The sequence below is a fragment of the Diorhabda carinulata genome, chromosome 9 (assembly GCF_026250575.1).
Source record: "Diorhabda carinulata isolate Delta chromosome 9, icDioCari1.1, whole genome shotgun sequence".
NCBI classification, from domain to species: domain Eukaryota; kingdom Metazoa; phylum Arthropoda; class Insecta; order Coleoptera; family Chrysomelidae; genus Diorhabda; species Diorhabda carinulata.
This window is the reverse complement of record NC_079468.1, coordinates 16,233,442-16,247,027: the sequence shown is the minus strand read 5'-3', so window position 1 is coordinate 16,247,027 and position 13,586 is coordinate 16,233,442. Positions and strand designations below refer to the sequence as shown.

At 31.9% G+C, this 13,586-nt stretch overlaps 1 protein-coding gene across 2 annotated transcripts in view; it reads right to left on the bottom strand.

The window, feature by feature from the left end:
- Positions 1 to 13,586, bottom strand: part of LOC130898323 (GTP-binding protein REM 1) — a 222,745-nt gene that overhangs the window by 42,592 nt on the left and 166,567 nt on the right. For both annotated transcript variants that reach the window (XM_057807551.1, XM_057807552.1), the window contains one exon: positions 1,285 to 1,515. In XM_057807551.1, the coding sequence (XP_057663534.1) occupies positions 1,285 to 1,515 (231 nt within the window). The remainder of the gene's footprint in view (positions 1 to 1,284; positions 1,516 to 13,586) is intronic.

The window sequence follows — 13,586 nt, the reverse complement described above, 5'->3', positions numbered from 1 at the left end:
GATAGGATGGAAGTTGATAAATGGATAATAAGAGAAACTTTAAAATTATAAGTTCAAAGTGTTAATCCATTGTTTGTGTTATTTTTTGATTTGTCGCGCTTGCTGTGTCAAGTTTAGAGTTGTTTTTGAGAAAGAGGAAAAGTGACCGGCAAGAAATCGAGTGAAATGTAATTAGTGAAGGTCAGAAGAGGGCAGAAAGAGAGAAATGAGACTAAAGTTACCAATGAAGACAAGTAAATGACTGCTGCATGATGAGAACTGAATGCAATATCATTATGCAAGATCTATTTGTTGGTGCAACTAGAACTTTAGATCAATTCCCATACCTATATGTCGACAATAATAGCAATCTACATAACCAGAGGAAGGATAAAAGTGAACGAGAGTATGGAAAAGGAAAACGACGATTTTATGAAAACCATTAGAAATCATGTTTTCAGTGAAGTATCCCGACGTCGGTTCTGTAAATTACAAAAGTAACAACAATTTCATTTCAGGAAGAGTGGTTGTGATAACATTTTTTTGATGGATGATGGTTCTAGTACGAGCAAGCAGGAAATAATTGAGAGATCTTCAGACTAGATACCTACAGAGGTCCTGTTCGGTAGTGTCATGAGGCTAAAGTCTATTTGAAATTTGGCTACTAGTAAACTCGGTGAATATGTGTCTGAAGAGGTCTTCAGGCTAGAAGGTTCTTTTCGATAGAGGGATAAGTAGCAATACTTTATTTAATAAAACAAAGATTTTTACATAAAATAGTCAGTAAGCAAGATAAAATCCTCAATTAACAAGTGTCAAACTAGAAATTTGAGAGTGGTTGGTAGCATAGAGCTTTGAACAGTGTTATAAGCCTGAATTAAGTTGAATTCCTCATCTCACAAAATGGAGTTACAGGACATTATGCATCAGCAATATGCATTTATTTTTATAGTTGGATGTGAAATATTTGAAGGCTTATTAGTTTTCGTAATATTGATAAGCTTGATTAAGGGAGGATATTTAAATTTATAAAAATACCCAAATAGTGATAGATTAATTAACATAAATATCTTTCTACTTATTGTAAACAATGTTGAATACCTTAATCCGTATTAAGGCATACAGATCAAACAATCGGTGATTGATTTTTTTATTAACGCAGAACAATCAAAAACTTCCATATTGTTTAATTGGGAATTGAAAACTCCAACACGAACTTCTAGTTCAAATATTTGAACAGAGTATTTATTAACCCTAGTGGTTCGAAAATCTATTTCACATGAATAAATAATTTTTATTTCTCACCTTTTTGCCTATCATAAGCATTTATACATTCTGAAGTCATGAATTGACTTATTAACGCTGTTTTTCCAACACCTTGAGCACCCAATAGAGATACAATGTAAGTTGATATTTCGGGAATATTAGAATCTGGTGCATCCAGCACAGGAGATGGAGTGCCTCCCATTGCGGGAGGGCATAGGCTATTACTTCTTGAGCGTCGTCTTCTAAATGAATCACCTCTGTTGACTATACCTGAAAAAGAATTGAGCTGAATTAGTATTCGAGTGAAAATTATTATATTTGAGGATTGCACTTTCAGTATACCGTTATAGGGAAAACCTATACAATACTTATAATACCTATATATAGAGCATTTAAGACTGAAATCTTCGGAAATCCATGCTTCCATTTCAGTGGAAATAGTATCTTTCACTACAAATTATAATGCCCAGTGCTTTGTTTACATTCGTTCTTTACATTTAATAATAGAAATCAAAAATAATTCAATTTTGAACAATTATTGATAAACGTCAACATTAGATGGCGACGTTATTTTGTGTATTGGATTTTAGTCAAACTTAGAAGCTCCGGTGTTTCAAAGTTTCATTGGTTAATCCTCAGGCTTGTCTTAAAGTATTAGTCAAAGTCCAAGAAGTTGTTAGGTAGGTGTCAGAATATCTTAGTTTGTTGGATGATTTGTGATAAAACGAGATTTTTTAATTTCAATGTTAATTATTGTCATGAATGAAATAAGAAATCTTTTTCATTTAAATAATTTTGAAGATCATTTTATATTGCAATGACATTAAATTTATAAAATTGTTTTGGTGTTTTTTTTATTTTATTCCCCGAAAAAGTGTCTTTATTGTTTCACGTTTCCCAACGCTAACCATCAACTGTTTCATCTTGTATGATACTCAAACTGTTTCGAGCATCTCCTCTTACTCTATCGAAACTGAAGGTAGGTAGGTATGTCTACATTTCTCCAATTATAATTAGTCGAATTTTTAGGTCAGTAAATTATTTCAACACCAAACTGTAAAAAATAGAGGAGAATGCAGTTACTGTTGAAATAAAAGACATTTGTTTGGATGAAGTGACGATGGTGTCTTCCATTCACTAGATTGTTGCTTTGAGTATCTTAACCATAGTACCATAGCTCATCACCAGTAATGACCTTTGAAAGAAAGTCTAGAGCAGTTTCACACTGTTCCTTCTTCCTGATTGTTAAGAACAAATTTTACAGCAAACATTTTCGATGACAAATTTCTCCTTAAAATCCTCTGCAAGCAGCTCTAACCCAATCCACTGCTCACTGATAGTTGATTGATTGTGACTCGACAGTCTGCGAGCTTAAGATCTTGATTTTTTAGCATTTTTATTTTCATATTTCATAACACACAACATACCTTAAGAAGAAATGCCAACTTAGTGGTTATTCAGTGGAAACAATATGGTGGATTTTCAATGTCAGTGCCTTCGATGCTAGGTGACAAAACTAATCTATTTTGGCGGTTAATTCAAATTTATAACAAAGAATATCTACTGTATTCTATGCTCTTCATTTCCATCCACTTCCTATTTCGCACTTTCCTGAATCCACGATAACAAAAGCACCTTAGAACTGGGACACGTTTATTTACAAAATAATATACATACATTTTCAACTAAACCAAGGAAAATTAGTAGATATCATTAGAATATCACTTTTAAAATAAGAGCTACAAAATACAGATTTTTGTAACAAATAAATTGAAAAGTGGAATATGTAAACAAATACTAACCAGAAATAAAATAGTAAAATAATATAATTTTGGGATTTAATAAAAAATATTATATACAAAGAAGTCTCGAAAATTCATAAACGTGTCTTAAAATTAAAACAAGAAAATAAACCAATTACATATAATACAGCCTTTTATAAAAAAATATAAAAATTTTTAAAACCAAAGATTAATATTTCTTTCTATAATAAACAAAAGAAAATTTTGATCCCATATGATTCCATCAGATATATTTCTTCGTCCACCATTTCCATTACACGATGCTTCCCTCATTGAGGGTGAACTGCTTTTGGAGTTAATTTCTGTAGACAAAAATTTTATCAAGAAATAATACACAGTTCATTCATTTTATTGACTTGGAGCTTCAATTGTTCCATGATAGTACCATTGATACTAGTATAAAAAGGTATTCTTGACAACATTCCTTTTAGTGCTGGAATTGAAGGCAACTGAAAATATTTTGATAGATATCTATACAACCTAAGACTTCTTTTGTACATAGGGATAGTAAAATTTTTATACTGTATAGTCCATCGTTTTCCTGTATCTTGTCTACGAATATTTCTTAACCGTCAGTAAATAAATTATTTCGTTACATTATTTGAACTTTCTTCTATTAACTCAAATTTCACACATCTTCTTCAATGTTTTTAACTGCTTTTTGTTATTCTTTATACTGATTTTCAATTTTGATATTTTGGCTATTTTATTCCGATGAACTTGATACATAACCATTTCCCTAGGTGTTGAATTGTTCCTCGCTAGTTTCAGCTACAGTCAAAAAACTCAAATTTTCTTTATCAAAACCATTAATTTCCTCTGTAACAATGGCGTCTGAAAATTCACTTCAAAACTCCAATGGCTCTTCTATAGGAAAATTGCCAGATGTTGAGGCATGAACACTCGAACTATCAACTTGACCTTACTCGACAATCATATCAATGTCTATTATACCTGTATTTACGGCATATGAATGTTCTTTGTTTAGTATACATGAACTTTGGCATAACTGTGATCTTCATAAATGGAAGTAGACAGTAAAGCACAAGACAAGTAGGAGTAGATAGGACAGCTTCAATACTTCAAATGTTTTCTAATGCAATTTGAAAAATCACTTTCCAGGAAATGATTTTCCCATAAGCGATATTTTGGTGTTGAGCATTGATTTTACAAAATTTTTCCCATTTAGAACACACATCAGGAAAGTGGGAATTCAGAAATTGATGACGAATGACATATTGACGTTGACATTAATGACACATTTTTATTACACTAGCGTAGCACTAGGTGGTAGAACTAAAATTGTGTTGCCGATATTTACATACAAGTTGACCTTTTTTTGTTATGTTCTTTGGTTTACAATGAGGTTTGCCATTAATCGAATTATCGATATTCTTAAATCGCACAAATCTCACATACACTTTCACCGAGTGAAAAAACAACTGAGTTAGTACGACAGTATTGAAATAATTCACAAATGCATAATTAAATTTAATTTATTTTACAATAATTAGTGAGAATATTCAATTTCAAATGTTACATTTCTTGAAATACGATTTTTTCACTACTCACTATACCATCTTTATTTTCATCAATGAATATTCTTTATTTGTAAGTAGTAGGTGCAGAAAAAATGTGAAAGCGATAGTCTTCTTTATGAATCGACTCAAATATTTTATATGGGTGTTAAGACTTTTGATTTGTATTTTGAAATATATCCTATCTTGTAGTTGAACTAATATTGTGGTTAAATATCTCGTTTTTGTACATTTTCTGTTTTTCAAACACTTCAGAAAAGCTCTGTTGATGTTCCTTCTATAATAACCAATTGTAATTCTTTCGCAAATAATACATCAAAAAGTCTATTTATATCTTTTCCTTGATTATCATTTTAGTCAACAGACGCTCAAGAATGGGCACAGGGTTCTTGGAAAGAATTTATTGCTCTCTATATACTTAGTTATACTTAATGGAATACCTATTAGAGTACTAAAATGTATTATCGTTTGTCTTGAGTAATAATTTCATATTTTTCTATTTTTTCAGTTTTTATATTGCAGATATCATGTTTGTTTCAAAATTGTTACATTGTTCATATATAATTATAAATGTAATGTGGTTATCATCTTGTCTGATCTTTATTAACACCAGTATTTCACTTGAGAGTTCATTGTTAACCCTTACGTAAATACGTGATATTTCCGACGTTCATGTTTCGAATAATACTTGTCAGTTGCTCCTTGGTCTATACTCCGTTTCTTGAGTACCTCTCAAAAACATATCACATCTTCAAACGGATACGACGTGTCCTACTATATTGAAGTCCTTTATTTTACCTATCGATATCACCGAACAGGTGGAGACGCTGAAAATACCCTGTTATTCTCTGCGTGACAATGATTCATTAAGAGGTGAAAATAACGGGTATTAGAGCAATGAACCAGGTTTTCACTATAAATCGACTCATTTTGTAATTATTATAGAAATAAATCGACTAAACTCTTTCACAGTGATATTTTTTTTATAATTTTCTTTTTTTTGGCGGATTATTTTCTTCTGATATTGATTATGTACAGGCATATGTCTGTTGTCTCTCGTATTCTGAAAACTGCAGTGATTCAGTTTTTTTTTGGTGAAACTACGCTAAACAAAATCATTCCAGACATTATATTAGCATAATATTTTAACATTTTTACAATTGATACCACTAAACAATTAGTGATGAAAGTAACAACTGAAGAAAATAGTGCCGTAGTCGGTAATCCGAAATCAAATACCAAAAAATGTCAAGTATACAGTTAGTCAAGCCAGTGCTCCCCACAAATCCTTACTAATATTATAAATGTGAAAGCGTGGATGTTTGTAACGCTTTCACGAAAAAACTACTTGATGATTAATCATGAAACTTTGTACAAATATTCTGGGAGTTACTAGAAGTAACATACTATACTTTTTATTAAAAAAAATATTTCTTACAAAAATAAAAAAAAAATGTCAACATTTTACTACTTCAGCGCCATCTAACATACAGTAATGAAGTTCAAACCCTAAATACTATATTATCGACGTACGATATTACCGAAGGTCAAGTCAATATCTATTTAATCTATATGTTACGTCCCAAGCCCGATCTTGTACGGAGTCGAGCTTCGTACAATGAATTTGTACGAAGTCCGATCTGTACAAGCCATTTTGTACGAAGCCGAGATTGGCGGACTTCGGACAGAGATTATTGTACGAAGTCGACTCTGTACAACGCTGGTTAGGTTAGGTTTTCCTCAAATACTCTTTTCATCGTGTCCAAATTCATTTTCAATCTCAATCCGTTTTCAATCTACACTCGACAATAGATGGTAGCCAACTAGCCGGAGAACATACTTTCAATCACAATAACTACGTTTGTGTTTACTAATATCTAATAGCGCGCTCATTACCGAGTGAGTATCGATGCTCCGACTCCGTACAACCAGCGTTGTACAGAGTCGACTTCGTACAATCATCTCTGTCCGAAGTCCGCCAATCTCGGCTTCGTACAAAATGGCTTGTACAGATCGGACTTCGTACAAATTCATTGTACGAAGCTCGACTCCGTACAAGATCGGGCTTGGGACGTAACATATACATCCAATTCAATTGACAATAGTTTCAGCTGTTTGGAATTTTTGAGGTTAGGTACCATTGTTATTTTCAGCTGTCACTGAAAGCGTATGTCTAAAAAATGCATCGGAAGCGTAAATCTACATTATCTAAAAATTCGTCACGGGCCCGTGCTGCAAAAGTTGCACGAGAAGATTACAGCAAGCAAGGCGACAAACGCCAGAACAAATGTTTTGAAACTTCATTGTATGTAGTGATTTTAAAAAATCGATAACACTAAACAAAGCAATAAAATAAAGTTATTATATTGATATATTTCTATTATAATGATTTCTGATACTTATTTAATAGATTCGATGCGAGCGAAGCCGCGGGTAAAAGCTAGTACCATATACCTATATCACATTTATCAGCATCAATATTTATACTGCGATGACTTTTGGACTTGGACAATCTAACGTACCACTTTCTCTCACTGTACATTTGTGGTGATTAACTGTACCATTAAACATAAGCTTGACTTCATAAAGAAAGATCTAAACATTAGAGGTTTGCATCTTCATTTTGTATTATGGTTGCTATTCTGCGGTCACGATCATCTTTATATATAATACCACTAAACAATTAGTGATGAAAGTAACAACTGAAGAAAAAAGTGCAGTAGTCGGTAATCCGAAAGCAAACACCAAAAATTGTCAAGTATACAGTCATAAGTAGCCAGTGCTCCCCACAAATACCATATATATCACATTAAGCAGCGTCAATATTTAACCGGCGATGACTTTTGGACTTTAGAAACATCATTTATGGTTGGAACTAGCCGTAATTGATCTTCATGTAACTATGAGACAAAAATTTTAAGCTATGTCATCATTTGCACACTTGAGATCGTATAAATATAGTGTCTAATTATGGTTCTGTAGAGAAAAATTTTCCTATATCAGAGCCAAACATAAACTATTCCTCACCCCACACGATAATGTCCCATTCACAAACAATCTAACGAACCACTTTTTCTCACTATTCAGTTGTGGTGATTAACTATACCATTAAATATATATTTAACTTTATTAAGGAAGATTTTCTTAAAAATGAGAGGTTTGCATCTTCATTTTGTATTATGGTTGCTATACTGCGGTCATGATCATCTTTATATATAAGTAGACGATTGTTTAGAAAAATTTGCTTAAGTATTTTACATTATTAGTTACTGTCCTTTGGTCAGCCAATTTTAGGGCGGTTTTTAACTGCACATACTCAGAAATTATCACCATTTCCAAATAAAAGTTTTGTTGGTTTAGTTGCGATTTAGGAACATGTAATAAAATTAGTGAGCCACATAATCATTGTTCCCTACGATAACCGTGACATCTCCTTACAAGAACCGGTTTATTATATAAGACACGAAGCGTTGAGGTTAGCTATGATCTCGAGAGAAGAATGAAACTTCCTAGCGAGGTTTGTGCCAGAAAAAAGTAAGCATCGCTACCTAAAAGCTATTGAATTATATAGGTGGTGCGAAGAAAAAAGAGAATACCAGTTCTGAAAGTGTATCTTGTAAGCATATTTTGGAGAACAAACCAGACAAAGGAAACCGTCCACTTTGTGGGCAATGTACAGAATTATTCGAACGATGCTACAAATTGAAGAAAATATTGATATTTCGAAAATTGGGAAACTGTTGGCCTTCTTAAAACGACAAAACGTGGGCTTCATTTCAATAAGTAGTCTGTTGCATTTTAGTTCATTTTTGGTTTTTATTGTTTGCCATTAAATAGGTATTATAATATTCGGCAATGTAGATATTTTTGAATATAAAAAATATCCATCTAGAATAGATGAGAAAAACTATCATAATATTTTAGACCGCGTGAAGTGAGGGTGGGAAATGAGGGCGATATGTGGAGGTGGGTAATATCACACTTTCCAACCTTCAATGGCGTTGGTAATGACATTATTGCATATACGAGGATGTATTGATATCTAGTTAGTCTAGACCAGTTCCATGCATAAACAAAATATTGCGTTACCATAACAACGAACAATAACTTATTAGAAGTGTCAGTGTAAAGTTTGACGTCAAAAAAGTAAATCATAGTCACGCAATAAATTAAAAGAAAAAAGATGTCCACCGAAATTGTGAAAATCGAAAAATTGGAGTATCGAGCCATCATCTAGTACCTGTATTTAAAAGGGTTAAGAGGTAAGCAGAGTTACGAAGATATGCTTAATACCCTTGGTAAACAATGTCCTTCGTATGCGACCGTGAAAAATTGGACTGCAAGCTTCAAAAGAGGTAAATTTTCCATTGAAGATCGGGAAAGCTAGTTTCCGTGTTAGTCCCCGAAAATATCGATGCATAATGATATGATTTTATCAGACCGTAGAATTGAGCTAAAATGGATATCTCAAGCACTGAATATTTTATACTATTTCGTACTATATATAAGACTTGGGTACATTTCTACGATCAAGAAACAAAGCAACAATCGATGGAATGGCGACACTCTGGTTCTCCAAGACCTAAGAAGTTTCTTGTCCAAAAATTTGCTGGAAAAGTTTGCAGAGCAAGAAGAAACATTTTTTTAAAGGTTTAGAGACGTTGCAGGTTCGCTGTAATAAGTGTATCCAATTAAGAGGAGAATATGTTGAGTAATAAAATAGTTAGACATTGAAATTTTGTTTGGTTCTATAGTAGGCTAAGAATTTTTCAATATATCCTCGTATGGTTGTAAATAAATACAATTACAACATCTTTCAATATTGAAAATGAGAAATAATTCATCTCATTCAAATACAAAATACAAATTGACAAAAACGATTTCTTTTCTGATGTAAACAATTTTAATTGTAATCTTCTGTAACTTTGGTACTAATAAATATTGAATCAGACTTGTATGAATATCCTAAATTATTCTAAGAAATCTTACAGAAATCGAAATAGTAATATCTTAGGTTACTTTATGAAGACAGTAGCAGAATAGATGATAAATGACCAGCATTAAATGCCAATCAAAAACCTATAACTCCAAACACTGTTCTACTAAACTGCTTGTTCAAATCTAAGAACATAATTATCAGTATTATGCTTGTCAAGGATACCAATTAACTAGTAATGTATAAATAGTGTATGCACGCGTAGAGCTAATATATAATATTATAATAAATAAATATTCTACCATTCTTCTTCTAAAATCAGCTCCCCATTATTACATCGGATTAGTGAATTTCTTTCTTAATGTTTAAAGTTCAGAATCTCAAATACAAAGTAAGAAGTTCTTTTATGCCTGCTTTATAGGATTTCGATTAGGTATCATACGATGTGATGTACGCTTCAAAAATGTATATATTGCAGAAAATAAGGTATCGACAGAAATTAGTATTCAGTGTAGGTCTTTTCTACACTATCTCTAGAAAATATATTAGAAATAAATGATAAGAAGCCGAAGAAGTATCGATTTCGGCGGAATATGAATAACAATCCATGGAAATATATATGTATACTAGAGGATGTAATAATTCGCCGATATCTAAAAGATCTATTTCAATCACTTATTCATTAAGTTTTCGTCATGAGATTCTGTATTAATCTTTTTCTATCAGTTTCTCGAGGTGATTTAAGCGGCAATTTTATATTTTTTAAATCTCTTACTGCATATTTAGACCTTGTTCGATACTTTTTAAAACCAAAAAAATAATAATGGGAAGAAACCTATTGAAAAAGGAAGAGAATATGATAAAATTTGAAGGAAAGTAATTTATTTGGGATAGAGAATAAAGAAGGAGTAAGTTTGTAAAAGTAAACAACGATTTATCCCGATTTCCGGCAAAAGTATAATTCTTATGGAAAAAGTTTGAATAGCAAAGTTGTACATGTACAACTTTTATATTTTCCATTTTTCAGATAACCTAAAAATTTATGTGAAAAATTAAAAAATTCCAAATTTGAGCTTTTTATTGTTATCTTTTAAAAAAACTTTTTTTTTTCAAAAAATTTTGTGAGAAGCTATGACCTTTCTTCTATGCTAAAAGCTGTCCAAGTTTCTGGTCAACTCTGAATGGCCTTTCTTCTTTCTGATGGTGTAAAAATCACCATGATAAATTTTCTCAGAAAAGGATCAAAAAATGAAAAAAACTCGCATCCAAAATTTTTTTAATCGTTATGTATGATTTTTAGTTATTTATTTAAAAAAATTTTCACTTTAATTACATGAAAAACGTGAGATTCCATGTTACACTGATAAACATAAGTAATTAGACTCTAAAATTTCAATAAATATCTAAAACTTGTTGATAATGAGAGTCTGAGAAAAAAACTTTTTTTAATAAGAATTGTACTTTTGCCAGAAATCGAATAAATCGGTTTTTACACTTAAGAACTCATCCCCTTCCCCTTCCCGACCTCAGATTGCCCGTAAATTATTTTTCCTTCCATTTTCATCATATTCTCCTCTTTTCCCAATAGGTTTCATTCTACTATTTCTTTTCACTTTTTATTATTTTTAAAGGCTTCTACCCTGGTCTAATTTGCTCTGGCTGATGCATTTTTCCAATTTGCTCTATTCGTAGATTTTCACTAATGTCTTCATTTGTATAAGCCGTACTGTGTTTTCGCAATGGTCCAGTTTTTTTCTTCGTGTCTTTTTCTATTAACTCGTTTGTATTGTGATCAAAATTTCTAATAAGAAACTAATGAATATAAAGAGGAATAAAAATGTGTACAGCTATCTAAGAACATTGAACTAAGAATTGAATAAGAAACTATTTTACTCATATCAATCCATATTAAAATATTAATATCTTAGTTAGCTGCTTCATTTCGACCGTTACCTATCAACGGGATCAATTTTAACTGTTCTCCAGATTCTTTATGCCAGTTATGGAGATTCAATCATAATTTGGACCAACTTGAGTTGATTCTTGATGTATATTGAATTATTTTTAGCATTATCCATTTCTACATGTTTTTAATAATATACTTTTGCTAATTATATTTGAGTAACCATCGTTTCTGTTTCATCTACCAAAACACTTAGAAACTTACATGTGTTGAAGTATAAGATTTTTCAGTTGTTGCTATTTCTTATTTCCAATGGCTTAATTCATCTGTTTAATAATGAATACCGAACTAAATACCTAACCAGAAGCAGTATTTTGGTAACGTTCCCCTAATCAAGACACTTTACTGTGTCTGTACAACAAAAGAATCCAAAATACTTTCGTGAAATAATGTTGATTCAATCCAGTTCTAGCAATGGTGATGTTAGAGGGTGGTTATAAATGTATTAAAGTATAAATATAGATTTTTGATAAAAAATAATCTCCTTTCAGCATTATAAACTTTTCTCATAAGCTCAATTAGTTCTATACAATTTTTGTAAAAAAAAACTGTATGGGTTTTTAAAATAGCTATAAGCTATGATTTATAAACGATACACTATTTCTTCCTACTCAGTCGAGAAATCTTTTATCATTGAGCCACTTTTTAGTAGTTTTGTTTCCCGCCGTTGATAGTTTCTCCATTTTCAAGGTGGTCAATTAGTAACTGGACATTATCCCATGCGCACGCAAAAAGCTGAAGCGATACCTTGGCAGATATCTGCAGGTGAAACCTTCTTCACCTTCTTTGTATGTATGTTTGTATATATCAAGGTGTCATATACACTATGATCCAAAGAATCTATCGTTTACCTTTCTCTTGCTGTTGCTCTGGGAATGCTCAATAATGATCAAATAATCCTACTAATTTCAGAAAGTGGGATGATTAAAGCTGACAAAAATCTTAATTTTCGATTTCATATGGCCTAGGTAATGCTCTGAATGATAACACTCGTGAATTGTTCTCACCTCGATGGATCTTCTTTGGTTATAAGTTTCTTGGAATATTTATATCTGTTTAAATCTTGTAGTCTTGTGTGTGATTGATCAACCCTTGGTTCATCTTTGCTTATGAATGGGACAAATGTGAAACTCAAATGAAATATCTCCATGGAACTGATTTCAATCGGGTCTGAGCAAATGTACACAACTTTCTCAAATCGAAATTTTAGATAATATGCGGAACTTTTCAAAATACCTACTATGTACATTCTAAGTGTCTAAGTTTATATGACCTTCTATGTTATTCAATATTTTGTACTTTTAAACGAAGAAGCAGACTCATAGTAGAACTCAAGTAAGCTTTTACATTTGTTTGTGAGAGACTTTCCAACTAAAAGTAATGTTCAGTATTCATGGTTGCCAACTAAATACCTAGCAATGTGGTGTCTTCATCCTTCAAATGTATTTTTGACCGATTGTGTACTTTCTAATAAAGTTATATTTCTCAAACAACAGCTGATATCTAAGTCAAGCTTTTATGGTACCACCCAGGAACCTTCTCCGCGGTCCAAGAGACCATATTTAAATGTGTTTTACAGTTTGGTTCAACCGTCTTTGAAACAACCTTACACTTGATCTATTTATATTTTTATGATTTTTTTACTGTACCATACACAATCTTGTGATTTCGCCTTCTTTCTTCACTAGACAATGGGTTTTTTTGTTTTGGCATCTCTTAATCAGCAACAGTCGTAGTTTCTTTCGTCAGTAACTTCTTTGCTACACCGATTTGAGAATCAGTAATCGCTTTATTCTTTTACAAATATGGGTATTTATCATTTCTGTACCAAACAACAGCTCAATAGCAATTTTCCTATGCTGCAACGTCCTCGACGGCTTAAGGCTTTACAACTATTCCTGATTGTCTGTCAATGCTTTGTAGAAAGTCTCATTATCTTTCCATTTTAGTATTGTTATTCTTTTTCCGTCTTTTCCACTAGTATTTTCATATCTTCAGCTTCTTTTGTACAATGTCTATGGGTGGTCCTTTCCTTTTTTTCGCAATGTTCCTAATAAATGGGTTTAGTTTCCTTGCAGCTTCCCGGTTAACTCCAAACTTTT